The sequence below is a fragment of the Xenia sp. Carnegie-2017 genome, unplaced genomic scaffold (genome assembly GCF_021976095.1).
Source record: "Xenia sp. Carnegie-2017 unplaced genomic scaffold, XeniaSp_v1 HiC_scaffold_24, whole genome shotgun sequence".
Lineage (NCBI taxonomy): Eukaryota > Metazoa > Cnidaria > Anthozoa > Malacalcyonacea > Xeniidae > Xenia > Xenia sp. Carnegie-2017.
The window spans coordinates 12,631,498-12,649,720 of NW_025813487.1; the positions used below are offsets into that span (position 1 = coordinate 12,631,498).

General features: G+C 33.1%; 1 protein-coding gene across 1 annotated transcript in view; it reads left to right on the forward strand.

Annotated features, from left to right (window-relative positions):
• Positions 1 to 18,223, forward strand: part of LOC124452167 — a 70,081-nt gene that overhangs the window by 44,451 nt on the left and 7,407 nt on the right. Inside the window, exons 5-7 of the mRNA XM_047002753.1 lie at positions 15,482 to 15,771; positions 16,224 to 16,362; positions 16,655 to 16,969. Of these exons, the coding sequence (XP_046858709.1) occupies positions 15,482 to 15,771; positions 16,224 to 16,362; positions 16,655 to 16,969 (744 nt within the window). The remainder of the gene's footprint in view (positions 1 to 15,481; positions 15,772 to 16,223; positions 16,363 to 16,654; positions 16,970 to 18,223) is intronic.

Consider the following 18,223-nt stretch of genomic DNA (forward strand, 5'->3'; position numbering starts at 1 on the left):
TTAAGTCAGCTGCATTACATTGAGATGAGACAATTAGGGGTAGTGTTCTTCCCTTCAACCTTTTTAACCTTTTCTCTTCAGCTTCTACGACACCAACTTGAATTTTAAAATCTTCGTGATTAGAAAAATTTGAAAAGGAAGTATTGGTGGTATGTAATGTAAATGCATCAAAGAGAAATATGTGTATAAATGCATGTTAAAATTACTAGCCTTTCGCAAAATTTTCCCTATTAACATGTAAAATGAAAATACATTATAAAGTTTTTCAGAATCTTTTACATAACCACAATAATATTTACGCACAATTAATATCCACAATTCATAATTGACGATTCTATTGATTCTATAATACAAAAAATTTAAGAAGAAACGTTTTACTACCTGCAGATGTCGGTTTCCCGCAATTATGACAGTATTTTGCTGCCTCATTAGCAAATTCCGTGCCACATTCGCTACAAAAACGCGCCATTTAAAGGCCTCACTTTCGCTATACAAGTTTCACTTTGTGGTTTCCGCCGCCATTTTGACTTGTTAGAATTTGATATATTTGACATCTAGAAACGTTTTACTACCTGCAGATGTCGGTTTCCCGCAATTATGACAGTATTTTGCTGCCTCATTAGCAAATTCCGTGCCACATTCGCTACAAAAACGCGCCATTTAAAGGCCTCACTTTCGCTATACAAGTTTCACTTTGTGGTTTCCGCCGCCATTTTGACTTGTTAGAATTTGATATATTTGACATCTAGAGCCGGTATTTGCCATTTCTACGGAGAAGGTCTATTTCTACGGAGAAGATCGATTTCTACGGAGAAGGTCGATTTCTACGGAGAAGGTCTATTTCTACGGAGAAGGTCGATTTCTGCGGGGAAGGTCGATTTCTACGGAGAAGGTCGATTTCTACGGAGAAGATCGATTTCTACGGGGAAGGTCGATTTCTACGGAGAAGGTCAATTTCTACGGAGAAGATCGATTTCTACGGGAAGGTCGATTTCTACGGCGAAGGTCGATTTCTACGGAGAAGGTCTATTTCTACGGAGAAGGTCGATTTCTACGGAGAAGGTCTATTTCTACGGGAAGGTCGATTTCTACGGAGAAGGTCGATTTCTACGGAGAAGGTCTATTTCTACGGAGGTCTATTTCTACGGAGAAGGTCGATTTCTACCGAGAAGGTCGATTTCTACGGAGAAGGTCGATTTCTCCGTAGAAACTGGACGTACGTTTTGGATAAAGAAGTCGTGTCCCTTATGGGCCACCGTAGTAAAGATGACTACCGCTAAGGTTGTCGAAACGTAAGTTAAAATCAACAACAACAGTCCATCTCAGGACTCTACTAAAGTGGATAATCAACATGTGTAAACATGTAGAGTCCAGGATGTTCGGAAACCTGGTGAGAGTGAATAATTCTGATTAGGATTTAAAAGCAATTTGGAACATAACATAGCAGTGACGTAGCCAGCCCGCAAGTTTGGTCGTTATATGTAAATTTTTCAGTGCTCACTTACTGTAAAAACTGTAGATTTCTAAAAAAAGAATAATGATAATGATCTAAAATTTACATAGCACGATCAAATTTGAGGGCTGACTACGAATTTTGTCAATATTTTAAATAGTACAACATCAGTAATTTTTTTTTATTTGAATATATTAAACTTAGTACCAAGAACAAAACTTGAATATATTAAACAAAAAGCAAATCAAGATTAATCGCGAGTTCGAAACAAACAATCCATGTCGGCCGTTGCCTCATAGCGGCCGTTGCCGTTGAACTTTCGAGAAATACTTGCTGTAATAAGTTTCCCGTTTATCTTTTGGAAATATCCAATATTTGACCAATGTAAACAACCAAAAGCAACAGGTTTGGTAAACAGGTTTATTGGATTCAGTCGTGACAAAAAATGACATCGTTATCATAAAATTCATTTTTTTGCTGCCTAGTTTATGTAGATTAAAAATGTCGATGTAGGAAGCATGAAGTGGACGGGCTGACATAAATAGTAGATTTTAGTTCGTATTACTTCGTATTTTGTTTGTATTCTTTCGAGTGATATCACTCTATATGGATTATTTAAGGACTCAAGATTCTATATCATGACAGATTATAAAAACCTGATAATAAAATGTACAACGAGTGAAATAGTAATAAATGTTAATAACTAATAATACATTTATGTTTATAATTTTTAAATGACATCAATTAAGGGTGGATGAGACGTGTAATCAACTACGCGCCACAGAAAAATATAGCCCCCACCGAAAATTAATCACGATTTGGCAGAAATTTTACCTAAAGTGGAAGGTTAAAAAGAACTGCTGAAGTCAAATGAGCTGTCATTGTTGTGTGCAGGTCAGGTATATGGAGTGCGCGTTCATTTAACGTCTCACATAACCACACGGATATTGAAGCTTTCCTTTTTTCGTGTACGTGGGAGGGGAGGGTGAGAACTGTGCAACAAACTTTAATCCTTATGTTTTCAAAGTCAATTTTAATTGAAACTGAGGTATTCTTAATTCGATCTGTTATTATGATGAAAATTATTTTTTATTTCAGTCGTGGTTGTATTTGATATCTCTAATCTTGCAGATCACGTTAATCTGTCCAAGTGGTTGATGTATTTTAGTGCATCTAATTGCTGCGTTGCTCTCTGGATCAGCGGTAAGTAATCTCGTTTATAGCAAAAATATAAGCGTAAATTTTTCAGCATGCAAGCAAGAATATGACTCTTTACAATCACACGATTCTCCATAATGTTGTAGATAAAGATTGAAATTGTTAGTCTACGTATGTAAACTACATACAATCTTACATCAATGAGATCTCCAATTCAGCAACCCGTTTTTCAAACTTTGTCAATTCAGATGCAACAAATCACATTGAAATATCGCAAGCGTAACTTCCGGTGAAACAACGCACTTTAATTGGTTCAGAAACATTTTTCCATGTTCTTTACTCTTTCATAATGCACCAGTAGTCCATTACATGTATATTTTCAAATAAACGTAAACAAACTTCGTGAAGCAAATAGCAAAACCCAAAAAAAAACAAAACAAAAACCATATAAGAATGTGAGTCGAAGAAAGAACACTTGTAAAGTGAGTTTTATTATCTAGACAAAATAATTTCAAACGATTTTTTTTTTAGGATAGTAGCGAGAGGCGTGTGCAGCGTAAATCAAATTTGGGTGATAAAAATTAATGCCCAACATAAGGCTTTAAATTGAGCCAAAAGTATAGCAGATTCAAAAATGGAATTTATTGTAACGTTATGTCTTTACTTAAGACATCTTTAGACAGTAATAAATATTTATGCATTCTTAATATGATATGCTACTTAAATAATCTTATTTACATCAGGTAATAGAATACAAAAGGGACAGCGTAGAATACATTACATAAATTACGAAGTTAGGAAGCATAATAAATTGCAATTAAAAGGGATAGCGTGGAATAGAACTCTCTAGGACGTTAGGTGAAGGCTTGTGTTTAGGATGTTCTCATGAATGGAGAGTTTGTATGGATCGTGAGAAGAGAAAATTATTTTAAAGTCGTCAATATGGTGGTGTTTCCACATGTGTTTTTGTGAGCAAAATTGCTCGATTACGTAGGGCGAGATATTGGTTACCTGTGAGAAGAGATATTCCAAAATGCTTTAAAAATCTTGTGTCTAAATGGCGTTTGCTTTGACACACATACGATGCGTTGCAGCTGCCACACTTGAATATATACACAAATGTAAAACTCACCCCTTCCGTTTACCGCAAACCTATACACTCACTGACCTCTTTGCTAACTTCCACAGCTTCATTACACTTAATTAAAAACGTTCACTAGCTTTATGTGTATTTCATCAAATCTCTCTTGAAAATTTTTCCACATAGAACTCTAATTTACAAAAAAAGAAGTTACTCGCCAAAAGCGGTTTTCCTTCCCGCATATATGTGACACGTCGCTTTCTCATCAACACCTTTGACCCAAAACCTCCCGTCATAACTGTGCACCTATTCACTTCAGAATGGAGACATAAAGTCAACTTTTTAAAAATAATTAGCATATTTTAAGAAGTGTATAAATTACTAGCCAAATGGGTGAACATAAAGTTTGTCTTACACCAAAGTAAAGTTATGTCGAAATAAAGGACAACAAAAGGTGATACGGTTTTAACTTTGATAGCAGACAATACTATATAAAACACTTTTAACTTGAAGATCAGTAAATTTCAAAACCATTTTATTTTTAATTCTTTAAAATACAATGCTGAACTCAATTGTGTATCGCTTCAATTACCAAAACGGCTAAGGCGAAGCATTATTTTTCTCGTCATTTCTCGTTATATTTGTGACGTGCGGCTGTCTTTGTGTCCATGGTGCAAACAAGCACTTGAAGACAATAAACAAACAGCTTGTAATATGTCGTAAGTTTTTGTTGTTTTGCCTAAAATTTGAATATTTGTGGCAGAAAATTTTGCTCGTGACTGCATGCCAGCATTATTTTATTCTAAGGGTTGGTGTTATTTTAATTGTCTTTCATGTACAATTAGTCATTTTATCATATCAAGTTTTTTAACTATTTCAATAATTTATTACACAAGTCAAGAAGCCTTTAAGTGCACAATTTTATCACATTATGATGCCTTAATAATACCAATGGACAGATTCTTCATTGTAAGAGGAATGAATGTAGTATTGGTAAAATTCATAGTTAAAAACTTAAGATATATGCATGAACGATATAATTTTTCGTTTTTAAACACATCAATCTGTTTTAGCGTGCTTACCCACTTAATATTTTTATACATTAGTATTGTTTACTTCGTATAAACATATTTCTCTAAATTGTTGAAAATTTTATTTTCTAACAAGGTTTGTTAATCAAATCACATCATCCTAGTTTCCTATCATACGTATGAAGCAAGGATGTTACTCTACATTCGTAAAGGATACAGTTTGACGCGTAAAAACTCATTGAACACCTGGGGAAGATGGCATGAGTGTTAATAAATACTCAATACACCTCTGCACACTGGAGGAAACAGCTTTGGTTAACAGTTACGAAAGCCACGACTCTATTCTTCGTCTTACTTGTATGTATCTTAAATTTTTCCCTGTTTTTTAAGGTGTATTCCTGCAGTTGCCTTATCTTAACTGCAATATCTTAATTTTTTTGCGTTTGCCGTATTGTGTACACGATATAATAAAAGACGTGAAGATCACAAAACAATAAAAGGTAAGACGCAAATTTCATTCTATATATTTGATGATAAAACGGATGATTATTTAACATCGATGCCTTTTCAACTTTTAATACAGCAAAGTTTTTTCCGCTGAGTTTCGCTTCGTTTCGTTATTTTGTACTTTATTAAGTGTTAATAATAACAATATTACTCTAACCCTTTTTAAATTTATTTCTAAATCGCTATCTTTTGAAATTTTTCATTTTTTCAAATTTTTCAACTGTAACTTTTTGAACTTGTCAACTGAGAAATTTAGCTGTCTTATAGCTGCTTATAATTTTTTGATTAAATGAATTCATAATTTGAATGAAAATTTTAAAACGGGTAGTTAAATTTGGCTGCAATACATGAAATTCCAACGTTTTGCTACAGGGTAAATTGAAGTTGGGTGGTAAAATTAATTCCCAACATAAGGCTTTAAGTTGAGCCAAAAGTATAACAGTTTCAAAAATGAAATTTATTGTAACGTTTTGTCTTTACTTAAGAAATCTTCAGACAGTAATGAATATTATTGCATTCTTAATAGGATTTGTTACTTATATGTAAATATTCTTATTTACATAAGGTGTTAGAATACAAAAGAAGACAATGTCGAATACATTACATAAATTACAATAAGTTGAAATGAAAGGGATAGCGTGGAATAGAACTCTAGGACGTTAGGTGAAGGCTTGTGATTAGGATGCTCTCATAAATGGAGAGTTTGTATGGATCGTGAGAAGAGAAAATTATTTTACAGTCGTCAAGGTTGGGGGTGTTTCCACATGTGTTTATGTGAGCAAAATTGCTCGATTACGTAGGGCGGGATATTAGTTACCTGTGAGCTTTGCAGCTGCCACACTTGAATAAATACACAAATGGAAAATTCATTCCTTCCGTTTACCGCAAACCTATACCCTCACTGACCTCTTTGCTAACTTCCACAGCTTCATTACACTTAGTTACAAACGTTCACTTAGGGTCCTGTGTATTTCATCAAATTTCTTCCGAAAATTTTTCCACATAGAACTCTAATTTACAAAAAAGTTACTCGTCAAAAGCGGTTTTCCTTCCCGCATATAAGACCAAATGACACGTCGCTTTCTCATCAACACATCAGCTCTATTAGAATATACTCCCCGAACATTTGAACATGTTCAATTCGTCATAAATTTATTATAATGTTAACCTATAAAAGAAAAAACCTCAATTCAAGAGCGCGTCTTGGTTATTTTTGCGTTTATTAATTTTATTCAGTCTTCATTACGTTGGAAGATTTTGGTTGTTTGTTAAGGAATGTGAGGGTTAGGGTTAAGGTGTTCATATATATCTGTGCTAGTTAAACGTTATTATTATGATAGTAAATAGTAAATTTTACTGTATAGTTCGGTCCGACACAATTTGCTGTGTTTGGGGCCTAAAATTTTGGTGATGACTGTCAGCAAAATTGAATTTACTGTTGGTAAAGTAGATAGTCAAAAACTTAAAATACGTTTTGTATTGTAACAGTATAATTTTTCGTCATTGAGCACGTGAAGTCATTAACCTGTTTTGCCGTGTTCGCCCACATTAGATGCATTATTTATGCTTCGTTGCTTCGTAGCTATAAACAGAGGTAATTCTCTAAAATATCAAAAACTTTATCTTCTATAACATTGCTTCGTTAACCAACCACAGCATCCAAATTTCCAAACATTTAAAGTATTATTGTTGATTCGTAATGAATAGGATGTGACGCAAAACAAATTCTATAAAATGTTGAATAACTGGGGCAGATGGCATGAGTGTTTGTATATACTCAATATGGCACTGTACATTTAAGGAAGCCGACAGCCTTGACCAGCAGTTGCAAGTAAAATCTTGCGAAAGCCGCAACTCTTTTGTTTGCCTGACATGAACGTATCTTAATTTTTCTCTGCTTGTGTAAGGTCTATTTCTGCAGCCGCCTTATTGTGTCCGTTTTTCAATTAAAGAACAAAGGTAAGATGTGATGTAGTTGCTAGTGAAAAGGAAATTTCTTTATCGTCGATGCTATGTTAATATTTAATACTGCAAATTTTTTCTTTCACTGAGTTTCATTTACCACAATACCTCCATGCTTGATGTAAGATTCGGGACAGGTTATTACATTCATATTTTGATTCCTATATATTATTATATTTTCGCTCAAATCTCTCAACTACATCAAAAACAAACCCTATTCCACTGTTCTGTAAATGATTTTGTTCTTCAGCGGCACCTGCGAAAAATTGAAAAGAAATCCGCTTGAGATTTTCCATTCTTATGGAGTATTCATTGTCAGGTAGTACTCCACGAATAACTGCAAACAAAGGAATAACGACAAGCTTGAAAAAATGTAAAAAGTTGCAAAATATTTCCACGATTTTCTGTGATGTTTCTGTAAATTTTTATAAAAGAGATTGAGCAATCTCAAGATAATGCTGAAATCCAAAACTACTCAGCAGCCCTTAATATCGACGTTCGTTTATATTGTGAGCACTTCCTCCCCAATAGAAAAAAAGTTCCGCTGTGCATGTAATGTACATATCTAACACTCGTTTCAACATTATTTTTTGGTCATTTATTTTTGAAATTTTTAATTTATTTAGCTAATTTTTCAACTGTAACTTTATGAATTTATCAACTGAGTAATTTAGCTGTTTTATAGCTGCTAATGTGTTTAATTCGATGAATCAAAAATTCGAATGAAAATGCAATATGGGTATAGCTATAGAGAAAATACGTGTATAGCTATACAGCTATAGAGGCTGCGTTACAAGAAATTGTAAAGTACTTTATGATTTCATAGGTTTTTTACATGTATCATGACATAACGGGAAATTGAAATTGAAATGAATTTACTAATGGGAAGCTATGCATGGGCAATTGTTATTTTCATATTCAGAGAAAGAATTTTAACATCGTCCGGTGTTCTTAAGGCAATTATTTCCAAAACTCATTTTGTAATGTATCTAAAATAAAAGATTTACATTGATTTTAATTTGATCTCGCTTTCTTCGTTTCTTTAGCGCTATCCACTAAAAAGCATTTTTTTCATCGTTCAATAAATCTCTTGAAACACAAACAGTTGAAATTTACATTGAACCGAGTAAGAAGAATAAAGCATAAATTGAAGGATAACGAAGTTTGACTATTTTAAAAACTATAACCACCTAACTATGTAATAGCTACCATGGCTAACATTGAGAGAGCCAACATGCAGCCATATGAGACTAACTCGATCTATTTCTGAACAGTTTAATCGCTGCACAATTTTGCTGAAATGATGTTTTTCGATAATGTTCATATATTGCTCAAAAATACGTTTTGATCGTGATCTGCCTGCATCACAGATGTAATTGTGACGTAGTCATTGTCGATCTAAATATAGATTTAAAGTCTTCTGTGATAACGTACATACATCCAACAATCAATTATAATTTAGAGCTTTACTGTATATCCTTGGATCTATGCAATGATGAGTTTAATGATATGGTGGTTATTGTGGCTGTCATTCCATCAAGGATACACAATGAAAATGGGGTGGAATGAAGAACTTGAGTTTTGTGAGAAAGAATGGAAGAAATTTGTGGCGGACAAAATTGAAATCGATTCGAAATGCAACAATACTCGTACACGTTGTTGTGTTGAGGAGAAGAAATATCTTTTGGAGCGATTTAAAATGTTTAGTGAAACATGTCCACTTGAAGGTAAAATAAGCAACAGTTTATTTTACAGTAAGTACAGAGCATCAACTGGCCATGTACTTGGCAAACAATCACAACACTTATATTACTGAGGTACTGTTTAATCTAAATAACGGTAATTGAACCGTGTTCTTAGAAAGTGCATTAATATAAGGTTCATAAATTAAATAGTTTGAACCCGTAAGGTACATGTTAAAGTACTCAACTGACTTGGATGCACTAGCTTCACAGCATTGACGCAACATTCTTGTTTCTCCTGTGTCAGTTTAATTTATAGTGCACCATTGTGATTATAATGCTTCATATTCAACTTTGCTCAAATCCATAGGGCACTTTTACCTATATTCAATTCATCATGTACGTATACTCTTAAGTGAATTTCTTTGCAGTTGCAAAACTAATAGAATACACCCCGGAAAAGCCAAACATGTTTAATTCGTCATACATATATTATAATGTAAACTTGTAAAAGAGTAAAAGCTCAATTCAAGAGCGTGTCTTGGTTATTTTGGGTTTATTGATTTTATTCATTAACGATCACGTTGGAAGATTTTGGTTGTCTGTTAAGGGGTGAGACGGTCAGGGTCAAGGTGTTCATATATTGATCTGTGCTAGTTAACTTTCTTATTATAATGCAACGGTGATGCAATCTCGATTGTGATTGGCTAAAAGCCTTCAAATAATTGTCAATACACTATCACCTTGAAAAGCAATAAAAATTACTTGTAGGTAACGATTTTTCTTTATGAGACAACTGTATATACAAGAAATATTTTAGTAGAATCTTCATCGAGACTTTCAAGTGTTTCAATTTGCTCAAATTATCGAGAATGAAGACGAAAAATACCCCGAAGGGTTAAATTGTCTGTCCAGAGTGTTTTCATCGCGTCTTTACAGGAAATAGACGAAAGCGAACAGCAAAAACTTTTCAATCAGACTGCAGTCCTCGCTATCTTCCTCAGCTTTGCTTCGGTAGATATCTAATTGCCCTTGGTCTGAATATTGTTTAATATCATGTTCAACTTAATCCAAAATTTGTTAAATATTTTTCACAGGAGAATGTTTACATATCACTTCAGCAGAAATAAATTTCTTTGTACATTAACCCTCTATATAATATCCCTGTACATATTTGTATACATCTCTCCTCTGCATGTATAAACCTGTATAAACTTGTAAAAAAAGCCTCACAATTTTGTATAAGCGCTGGGCATGATATTTATTTTAAGTGTTTGGAATTTTAAATTGTGCAACTCTGGTTTTCTTATTATCAAGAGCACTATTTCACAGCACAACTTAAATGAACTCCACCAGAAAAGAGTGTAGAGCTTACAGAGTACACAATTCATTACATTGAATTACATATTCCATGTCTTCAAGTTTGTATAATACTGATCTAAATCATCAACTTTTTCTGGGCACAAATTTATATTCAGTTTAAGATAAACTTCCTTTTCATCAAAAACGAAAGTCATGGGAGTTTATACAGTTTAAGCTTCACAGATAAGATGGCAATGTTGAAAACCAGGTTCAGCTGACAATCATAAAAAATTTTAAAAGAAACAGATTCTATAGGTGACCCGATACGTCACTAAAATTGTTTAAGCAAACGATAACACTCTTCATTCCATCGTAACAGACCGTGCAACGTAAAATTTGTATTAATTGATTTTTTACACTTTTCAACTTGTTTGTAAATTTTTTGTCTCCATGCCATTGAACTAAAATACATGGAACGCTGCATCAAGCAAATAATTGAAGCCATATCCTACACCACACACACGAGATTTTACATCAGAAACGCGTGTTTAGTGTTTCGAGATTCTCTCACGGAGTAATATATGATTGACTATACACTCGCGTCTGGGGTAAAGTCTTGCGCGTCTGGGGTTTAATCACGGCTTTAAAAAATTGTTAGGTTTTGTATTACAGGTACGTTTCATGTATTTTAGTTCAATGCTCCATGCAGGATGCCTTAAATTATTGCATACGCCATTATTTTTAAAATGACTCTCCACAGCAATTGGTTTATTTAATTCTTTAGAAATGTTGAATTTAAAGATAGCTTTTTTTTGGAGTGTTTTTTCCTATATTGATAGAATTCAGTATGGTAAAATATTTTTAATAAAGTCCTATTTTTTTGTACACCTACATTTTTTATACACCTACATAGAGTGTGTATTTTTAATCATTTTTATCATGTATCATTGTCCTTTTTCAGATACGAATGGATTTTTCATCAAACATGTTCAGTCAGGAATGTGTGTTATTTATTCAGGACTTGTTTTCAAGCTTTCATGGAATTGTTTTGACATAAATGCTAATTTTAAATTTCTACAATCTGGCTCAATCATGAAGCTGAATACAATTTATTGTCTTAAGAGTTTCAGCAACGAATTACTTTTGTTGACACCTTATGGAAATATAACTGGAGAATGCGAAGCCATCAATGCTATAACCCAAACATTTTGGGGTGGTCTATTATTTTCACGCCATAATAAATGTATGGCAGCACCAAGAAATAACCGAGATTTCTTCGTGACACTGGCCAATTGTAAAAATGAAAAAGGTCAGCGATTCAATTTGGTAAGTGAGAATATTCATCCAGTTAGCGTATATATACTTAAACTCTAATTAAAAGTCACTGCAAGGCCACAGATATAGGAATGGCGCCAGTGAAGTCACTGCCATCACACACTTTATTTTTATCAAATCAACTTTTATTTTATAGGAATTCACAAATAAACTTGTATAAATTTTGTATTTACTTATTTTTTGTGTGTCTTCTATAGGATCAGTGACATGTGCTGGAAAAAATATATCGGACGTAAGTTGTTCTAATAATCAATATATGGTGATAAAAGTTGCAGAATATCGTGGATTGAGTAAAGGAAGCTCTTGTGGCTCCAGTTATGACCACAATTGTAGTGTTGATGTAACATGTGACCTTAAAAATTACTGTGATGGTGAAAGAAATTGTAATATAACGGTTGATGATATTCACTTTCCTTCAAATATTTGTCCTGGTTTGGAGAAATATCTCTACTTTGAATATCAATGTAACAACACAAGTATGCCATACAGAAAAATTTGCAATCGTAAGTAATATATAGGTAGATTATATTTTGCTTATGATATAAGTGCTTCGGGACAAAATTTGACCTTAATGCACAATGGTATGGTGTTTATTTTTCTACCATGTACGTTATCAATTTAGAAAATTGAAACAAGTTTGAATTTTCGTCGGGTGTCTTCACCAGGTGTGGTTTGTTTATGCAGTTTTATTTCGTATGGTTTAATTTAGTGTCTTTATATATTGTGACATATAAACTTGTGTTCTCAATATTTTGCTTAAGTTTAAAGGTTTGGACAATTTTGTCTTTTTAGTTTCTTCATGCAAATATTGTTCTTAGAAAAATTATTTATTCCAGTCAATTTGATTTATCAAATCAATTTTTTTTAAAATCTTTTGGCTATTCTATGTAGGCCAAAAGTGACATTTTCAATTGCATTTGTATTCATACTTTCATGAATTTCCACTACAGAATTTTCATATATACTGCATATACATACAAAGACATATTTATTACAATACATAGGAATTTGGAATCTAAACACAGCGCTCACCTGTAAAAAAACGTCCTATTTTTTTGTACACCTACATTTTTTATACACCTACATAGAGTGTGTATTTTTAATCATTTTTATCATGTATCATTGTCCTTTTTCAGATACGAATGGATTTTTCATCAAACATGTTCAATCAGGAATGTGTGTTATTTATTCAGGACTTGTTTTCAAGCTTTCATGGAATTGTTTTGACATAAATGCTAAATTTAAATTTCTACAATCTGGCTCAATCATGAAGCTGAATACAATTTGTCTTAAGAGTTTCAGCAACGAATTACTTTTGTTGACACCTTATGGAAATATAACTGGAGAATGCGAAGCCATCAATGCTATAACCCAAACATTTTGGGGTGGTCTATTATTTTCACGCCATAATAAATGTATGGCAGCACCAAGAAATAACCGAGATTTCTTCGTGACACTGGCCAATTGTAAAAATGAAAAAGGTCAGCGATTCAATTTTGGTAAGTGAGAATATTCATCCAGTTAGCGTATATATACTTAAACTCTAATTAAAAGTCACTGCAAGGCCACAGATATAGGAATGGCGCCAGTGAAGTCACTGCCATCACACACTTTATTTTTATCAAATCAACTTTTATTTTATAGGAATTCACAAATAAACTTGTATAAATTTTGTATTTACTTATTTTTTGTGTGTCTTCTATAGGATCAGTGACATGTGCTGGAAAAAATATATCGGACGTAAGTTGTTCTAATAATCAATATATGGTGATAAAAGTTGCAGAATATCGTGGATTGAGTAAAGGAAGCTCTTGTGGCTCCAGTTATGACCACAGTTGTAGTGATGTAACATGTGACCTTAAAAATTACTGTGATGGTGAAAGAAATTGTAATATAACGGTTGATGATATTCACTTTCCTTCAAATATTTGTCCTGGTTTGGAGAAATATCTCTACTTTGAATATCAATGTAACAACACAAGTATGCCATACAGAAAAATTTGCAATCGTAAGTAATATATAGGTAGATTATATTTTGCTTATGATATAAGTGCTTCGGGACAAAATTTGACCTTAATGCACAATGGTATGGTGTTTATTTTTCTACCATGTACGTTATCAATTTAGAAAAATTGAAACAAGTTTGAATTTTCGTCGGGTGTCTTCACCAGGTGTGGTTTGTTTATGCAGTTTTATTTCGTATGGTTTAATTTAGTGTCTTTATATATTGTGACATATAAACTTGTGTTCTCAATATTTTGCTTAAGTTTAAAGGTTTGGACAATTTTGTCTTTTTAGTTTCTTCATGCAAATATTGTTCTTAGAAAAATTATTTATTCCAGTCAATTTGATTTATCAAATCAATTTTTTTTAAAATCTTTTGGCTATTCTATGTAGGCCAAAAGTGACATTTTCAATTGCATTTGTATTCATACTTTCATGAATTTCCACTACAGAATTTTCATATATACTGCATATACATACAAAGACATATTTATTACAATACATAGGAATTTGGAATCTAAACACAGCGCTCACCTGTAAAAAAACGGTATTTGTTCTGGTTTCATTAATGATTCACATAATCACTTAGACACATTTTGTTGTGACTCGTGTTTACAACGCAAAAGTAAAGTTCTCAGTTCAACTTATTTGCCTGTAGTTCATTGTCAACTTTAAAATTAAAATCAAAACAGTGCTTACGAACTGTAAGTGTAAATCTATAAGACACTGTGTCCATCAGAATGTGTAAAACATTTCTGGTTAAGTGCTTTCAAACTATAATTTTTTAAGGTAATGTCACCTTCTGTGTTCTTCTGATATTCAAACTAAGTGTATATATTTTATTCATTGACGGGATTTGACATAATTATGTTGATTATACCATTTCTAAAAACACAGATTTCATTTTAAGATATGCGCCATGATCATATTTAAAGGAAAAAATAATTTTGATTTGTGTAGTTATGGATGTACGCCTGTCTCACTCGAATCTTCCTAATGAAGGTGTCGTGAATGTTATTACCAAGTTTCGAAACTTCACCATTTGCAACAAAGGTCTTTTGCACAAAATAAAGACAACTATTTGTAAACAACTTGGTTATCCTACCGCATCATCTGTGGAAGGCTCAATGTCACTATCATCTTCGATGCATCAATCGTTTATACCTAGAAATGTCAAATGTGATGCTCGAGTGAATGATTTATCCCAATGTGCTATCACTCAAAAGAATGATTGCTCTAAATACTCGTACGTTACCTGTAAGCATTCTCATTCAATTTTTTCAATGTATTAACGTATCGCAGGACACATTTGTATGACGTTAGAAAAAGTTCTGAACGAAGAATTTAAGGAATGAATGTGCTACTTTTGTGTTCTCAACTTACATATGTCTTTTGTTAAGCATCATGACTTACCTCTATCATCAAGACTTACATCTGACATCGTAGTGTCAGTGTATTTTACGCTGACTTGGAGAATTTCACTATTCTTCTATTACATAACAAAAGAAATATAGCTTCACAAAATATAACGATTGCTATTCTTAAATAATAAATAATTAAAACTGGATTAATGCGAATACCGAGGATTAAATTAATTTTACTCTTGCTACTTCATTTCGTGCTCAAAAAATGTCCAATTGTCATTGCTCTGCACGATGATTGACGTTCACTCTTTAATGGAATTCAAATCGCTACCGTATTGTTGTTATTTGACAAGATACTTACGGTTTCGTGTCATAGCTGGCTTGATTCCAACTGGAATTTAATCTCATTTAATAAAAGCATGCAAAATCAGTCGTATTCCTCCAATACTTCTTGTGCTCTTTTTCTTTCTTCAGAAAACAGTTTTTAATTTTTCCAATTTTTCGTGAATGGAGAACAATATGGGAGCGCACCATTGCTCTCTATCAAATCAAACCAGTTCTAATTGCGTTATGCATTTCAACAAAATCCTTTTCTATTTAAGGTCATGTTTGTGATAATCCTCTATTAAAAAACGCAGAAAAATTCCCAGATTCTTGGTTTACTGCCTTCCCAAAGAGTCGTAGTGCTGCTAAAGCAAGAATATCAAGTGGTAGTTCATGGTGTGCTCCTGCTGCTGATGACAATCATTATCTTCAACTGAATTTTCCAAGTCTTTATACAGTTAACGTTATCGCAATCTTTGGAGACAGTTCAAGTTCAAGCTTTGTAACTAAATATCACTTGCAGACAAACATTGATGGTGTGAACTGGAAATCTGAAAAATCCCAAAAGGTAACGGTAGAATTTTCGAATTTATATATTATAAATTTAATGGGAAATTTAAAAAAGGAATGAAGTTATAGACTAAGCAAACTTTTAAACTGCTATTTATATACAAGCTTGTGTGCACATGTTGATTCAGTGGTGTAAATTTCAGATCCTTATACTTATTCATTTCTTTAGAGATCTATAGTTTTTACAGTAAGTGAGCTCTGAGAAATTTACGTATAGCTCGACCAAATTTGTGGGCTAGATACGTCACTGTGTTGATTGTCTTGGTCACTATAGCACTACGAAGGACTGTTGAATTTGATTATAAAGTTTAAATTGTAGCTATGTGCATGATTTGAAGAGATACATAGACAATGGATAAACTACTCTCCTCTGAACTGCGTTAAACAAACCTGGCTTTTCTCTAACCTTCTCTGCAAATACACGAAAATAATTTTTTTGTTTTATTCCAGAGTTATCTAGGAAACAAAACTGGTTACAATGATGCCGCTATAGAAAAGATTTCTGGCGGCCTTAAATCCAAAGCTTTGCGAATCTTTCCATTGAAATTTGTTGGTGCACCGTGTTTACGAATTGAAGTTTGTGGGGGAGGTAAGAGATGGAAAAAATATACCAGGTTTATTTCCCACTGTAAGCACTTAATTAATCAATATATAAAGTTTTTTTCTATGAAAATTAATTAAACATTAGTTAGTTGACAAAACTGAACAATTTCCATGAAAGCTGAAGTGTTAGTTTCCTTCTCTGTTGAAATAAACTTATTGAAACAAGCCTTTTCAACATGCAATTAAGTTTAACACGTGTTATTGAAGAAAAGGCAGAACACTGATTTCATTTAGGGTCTACACATGGCTCAATTTGTAAATTTTCTTTTATCGTGCAGACTTACTCCCAGACAAACCAACAGATCTCATTGCAACCAAATCTGCATCGACGTACCTTGAGATATCATGGAAACATCCCAAAAAAACTGGTGTAAAACTTGGTACAAATATCTCGAATCCTCTTACAAGTTATCTATTGATTTTGCTGAAGGATACTATGATTGTTTTTGATAAAACTTTGGAGGTAACTGACAAAAAACCGTACAACATTACGAATCTTGTTCCTTACGCAACGTATAAAGTTAATGTAACTGCTGGCAATTCTGAAGGCTTTGGTAGATCAACTACAGCTACTTTTAGAACTGCTGAAGATGGTGAGTTCATATCAGTTTTTGTGTATACATATCAACTGCCATTTGCATTGATGGTGTTATTGTCGTAGACGACTTTTGAAAGCTCAAATCTTTTCTGGTCGATATTTATTTCAATCATGTTTTTCTTATACTGTATTATATTTAAGTTAACAATGACAGTGTACACTTGTTAGGACTTCTTTCTAAAGTCTTTTTAATGTTTACATAAATCTTTAAAAGATATGTTTTATTTTTGTTTAGTTCCTGGAGGTCCACCTTTAAATGTTCAAATTGTCGCCTTAAGCAGTACATCGTTATTAGTTACGTGGGAGCCACCAGACAAGAACAAAACAAATGGAAAGATAGTCAGTTACACTGTTTGTATTACACATTTGGAGAATGAAATCTCCAAATGTGTAACAAAGTATACGATCCAAAAGGATATGATCGAGGAACTGCGTTGGAAAATAAATAATGTGAAACCAGGGAGGAAATATTATGCTCGTGTTTTAGCTTCTACAATAGTGGGATCTGGATGTTACAGCAATGGTAAATGGGTATTTACAAATGGATGTAAGTTGTCTATGGTTTATGCACAGGTTTTGTTTAAGATGATAAATTTATTCAAGTTTATTTATTTAGTGGCACCTGAACTGTCTACCATACAGATTGGAAATACGTTGACTTATTTGTTGCGAAAACCAATTTTGGAATATCGGTAACTATGTATTTTACTAGAGCAAATTATTGTAAAAAAACTTAAAGGAACTTAAAAGTATTCTTTGAGTTTTTCGGATTCATGGCTAAGTATGGGAAAGTTGGTTTCATGTGGGATCGAGGTAGTCTAAATATCTCTCTGGAAAAGAATTGATGACTTGTCGCTTTTCTCTGGCAGTGCGGATACATGCATAACATATATTTTAACGATTAACAAAAGCAGAGATTATGCATGTATTTTAAAAAATGTTTTGCCTTCAATTTGCAGATATTTCTATGTAGTCGCGATGAAAAATGGCACAGAAGAGAAGCGATTGCCTTTTAACTTTAACAACACAGACTTAGTGACTTATTCTAAGGCCATATCTTCCACAAAACCAATGCCATATATTGCTGTTGTAGTCTCTCGCAGAGACTTTAAGCCTGATTTTACACTTGGTGATGGTGAAAACACAACACGGCGTTCCAATGGTGAAACTTATTATAATGGCCCGCTAAAGCCTGGCACTAGCTACAAAATATTTCTGCGCGTTTTCATAAATGATCAGGTGCGACCAT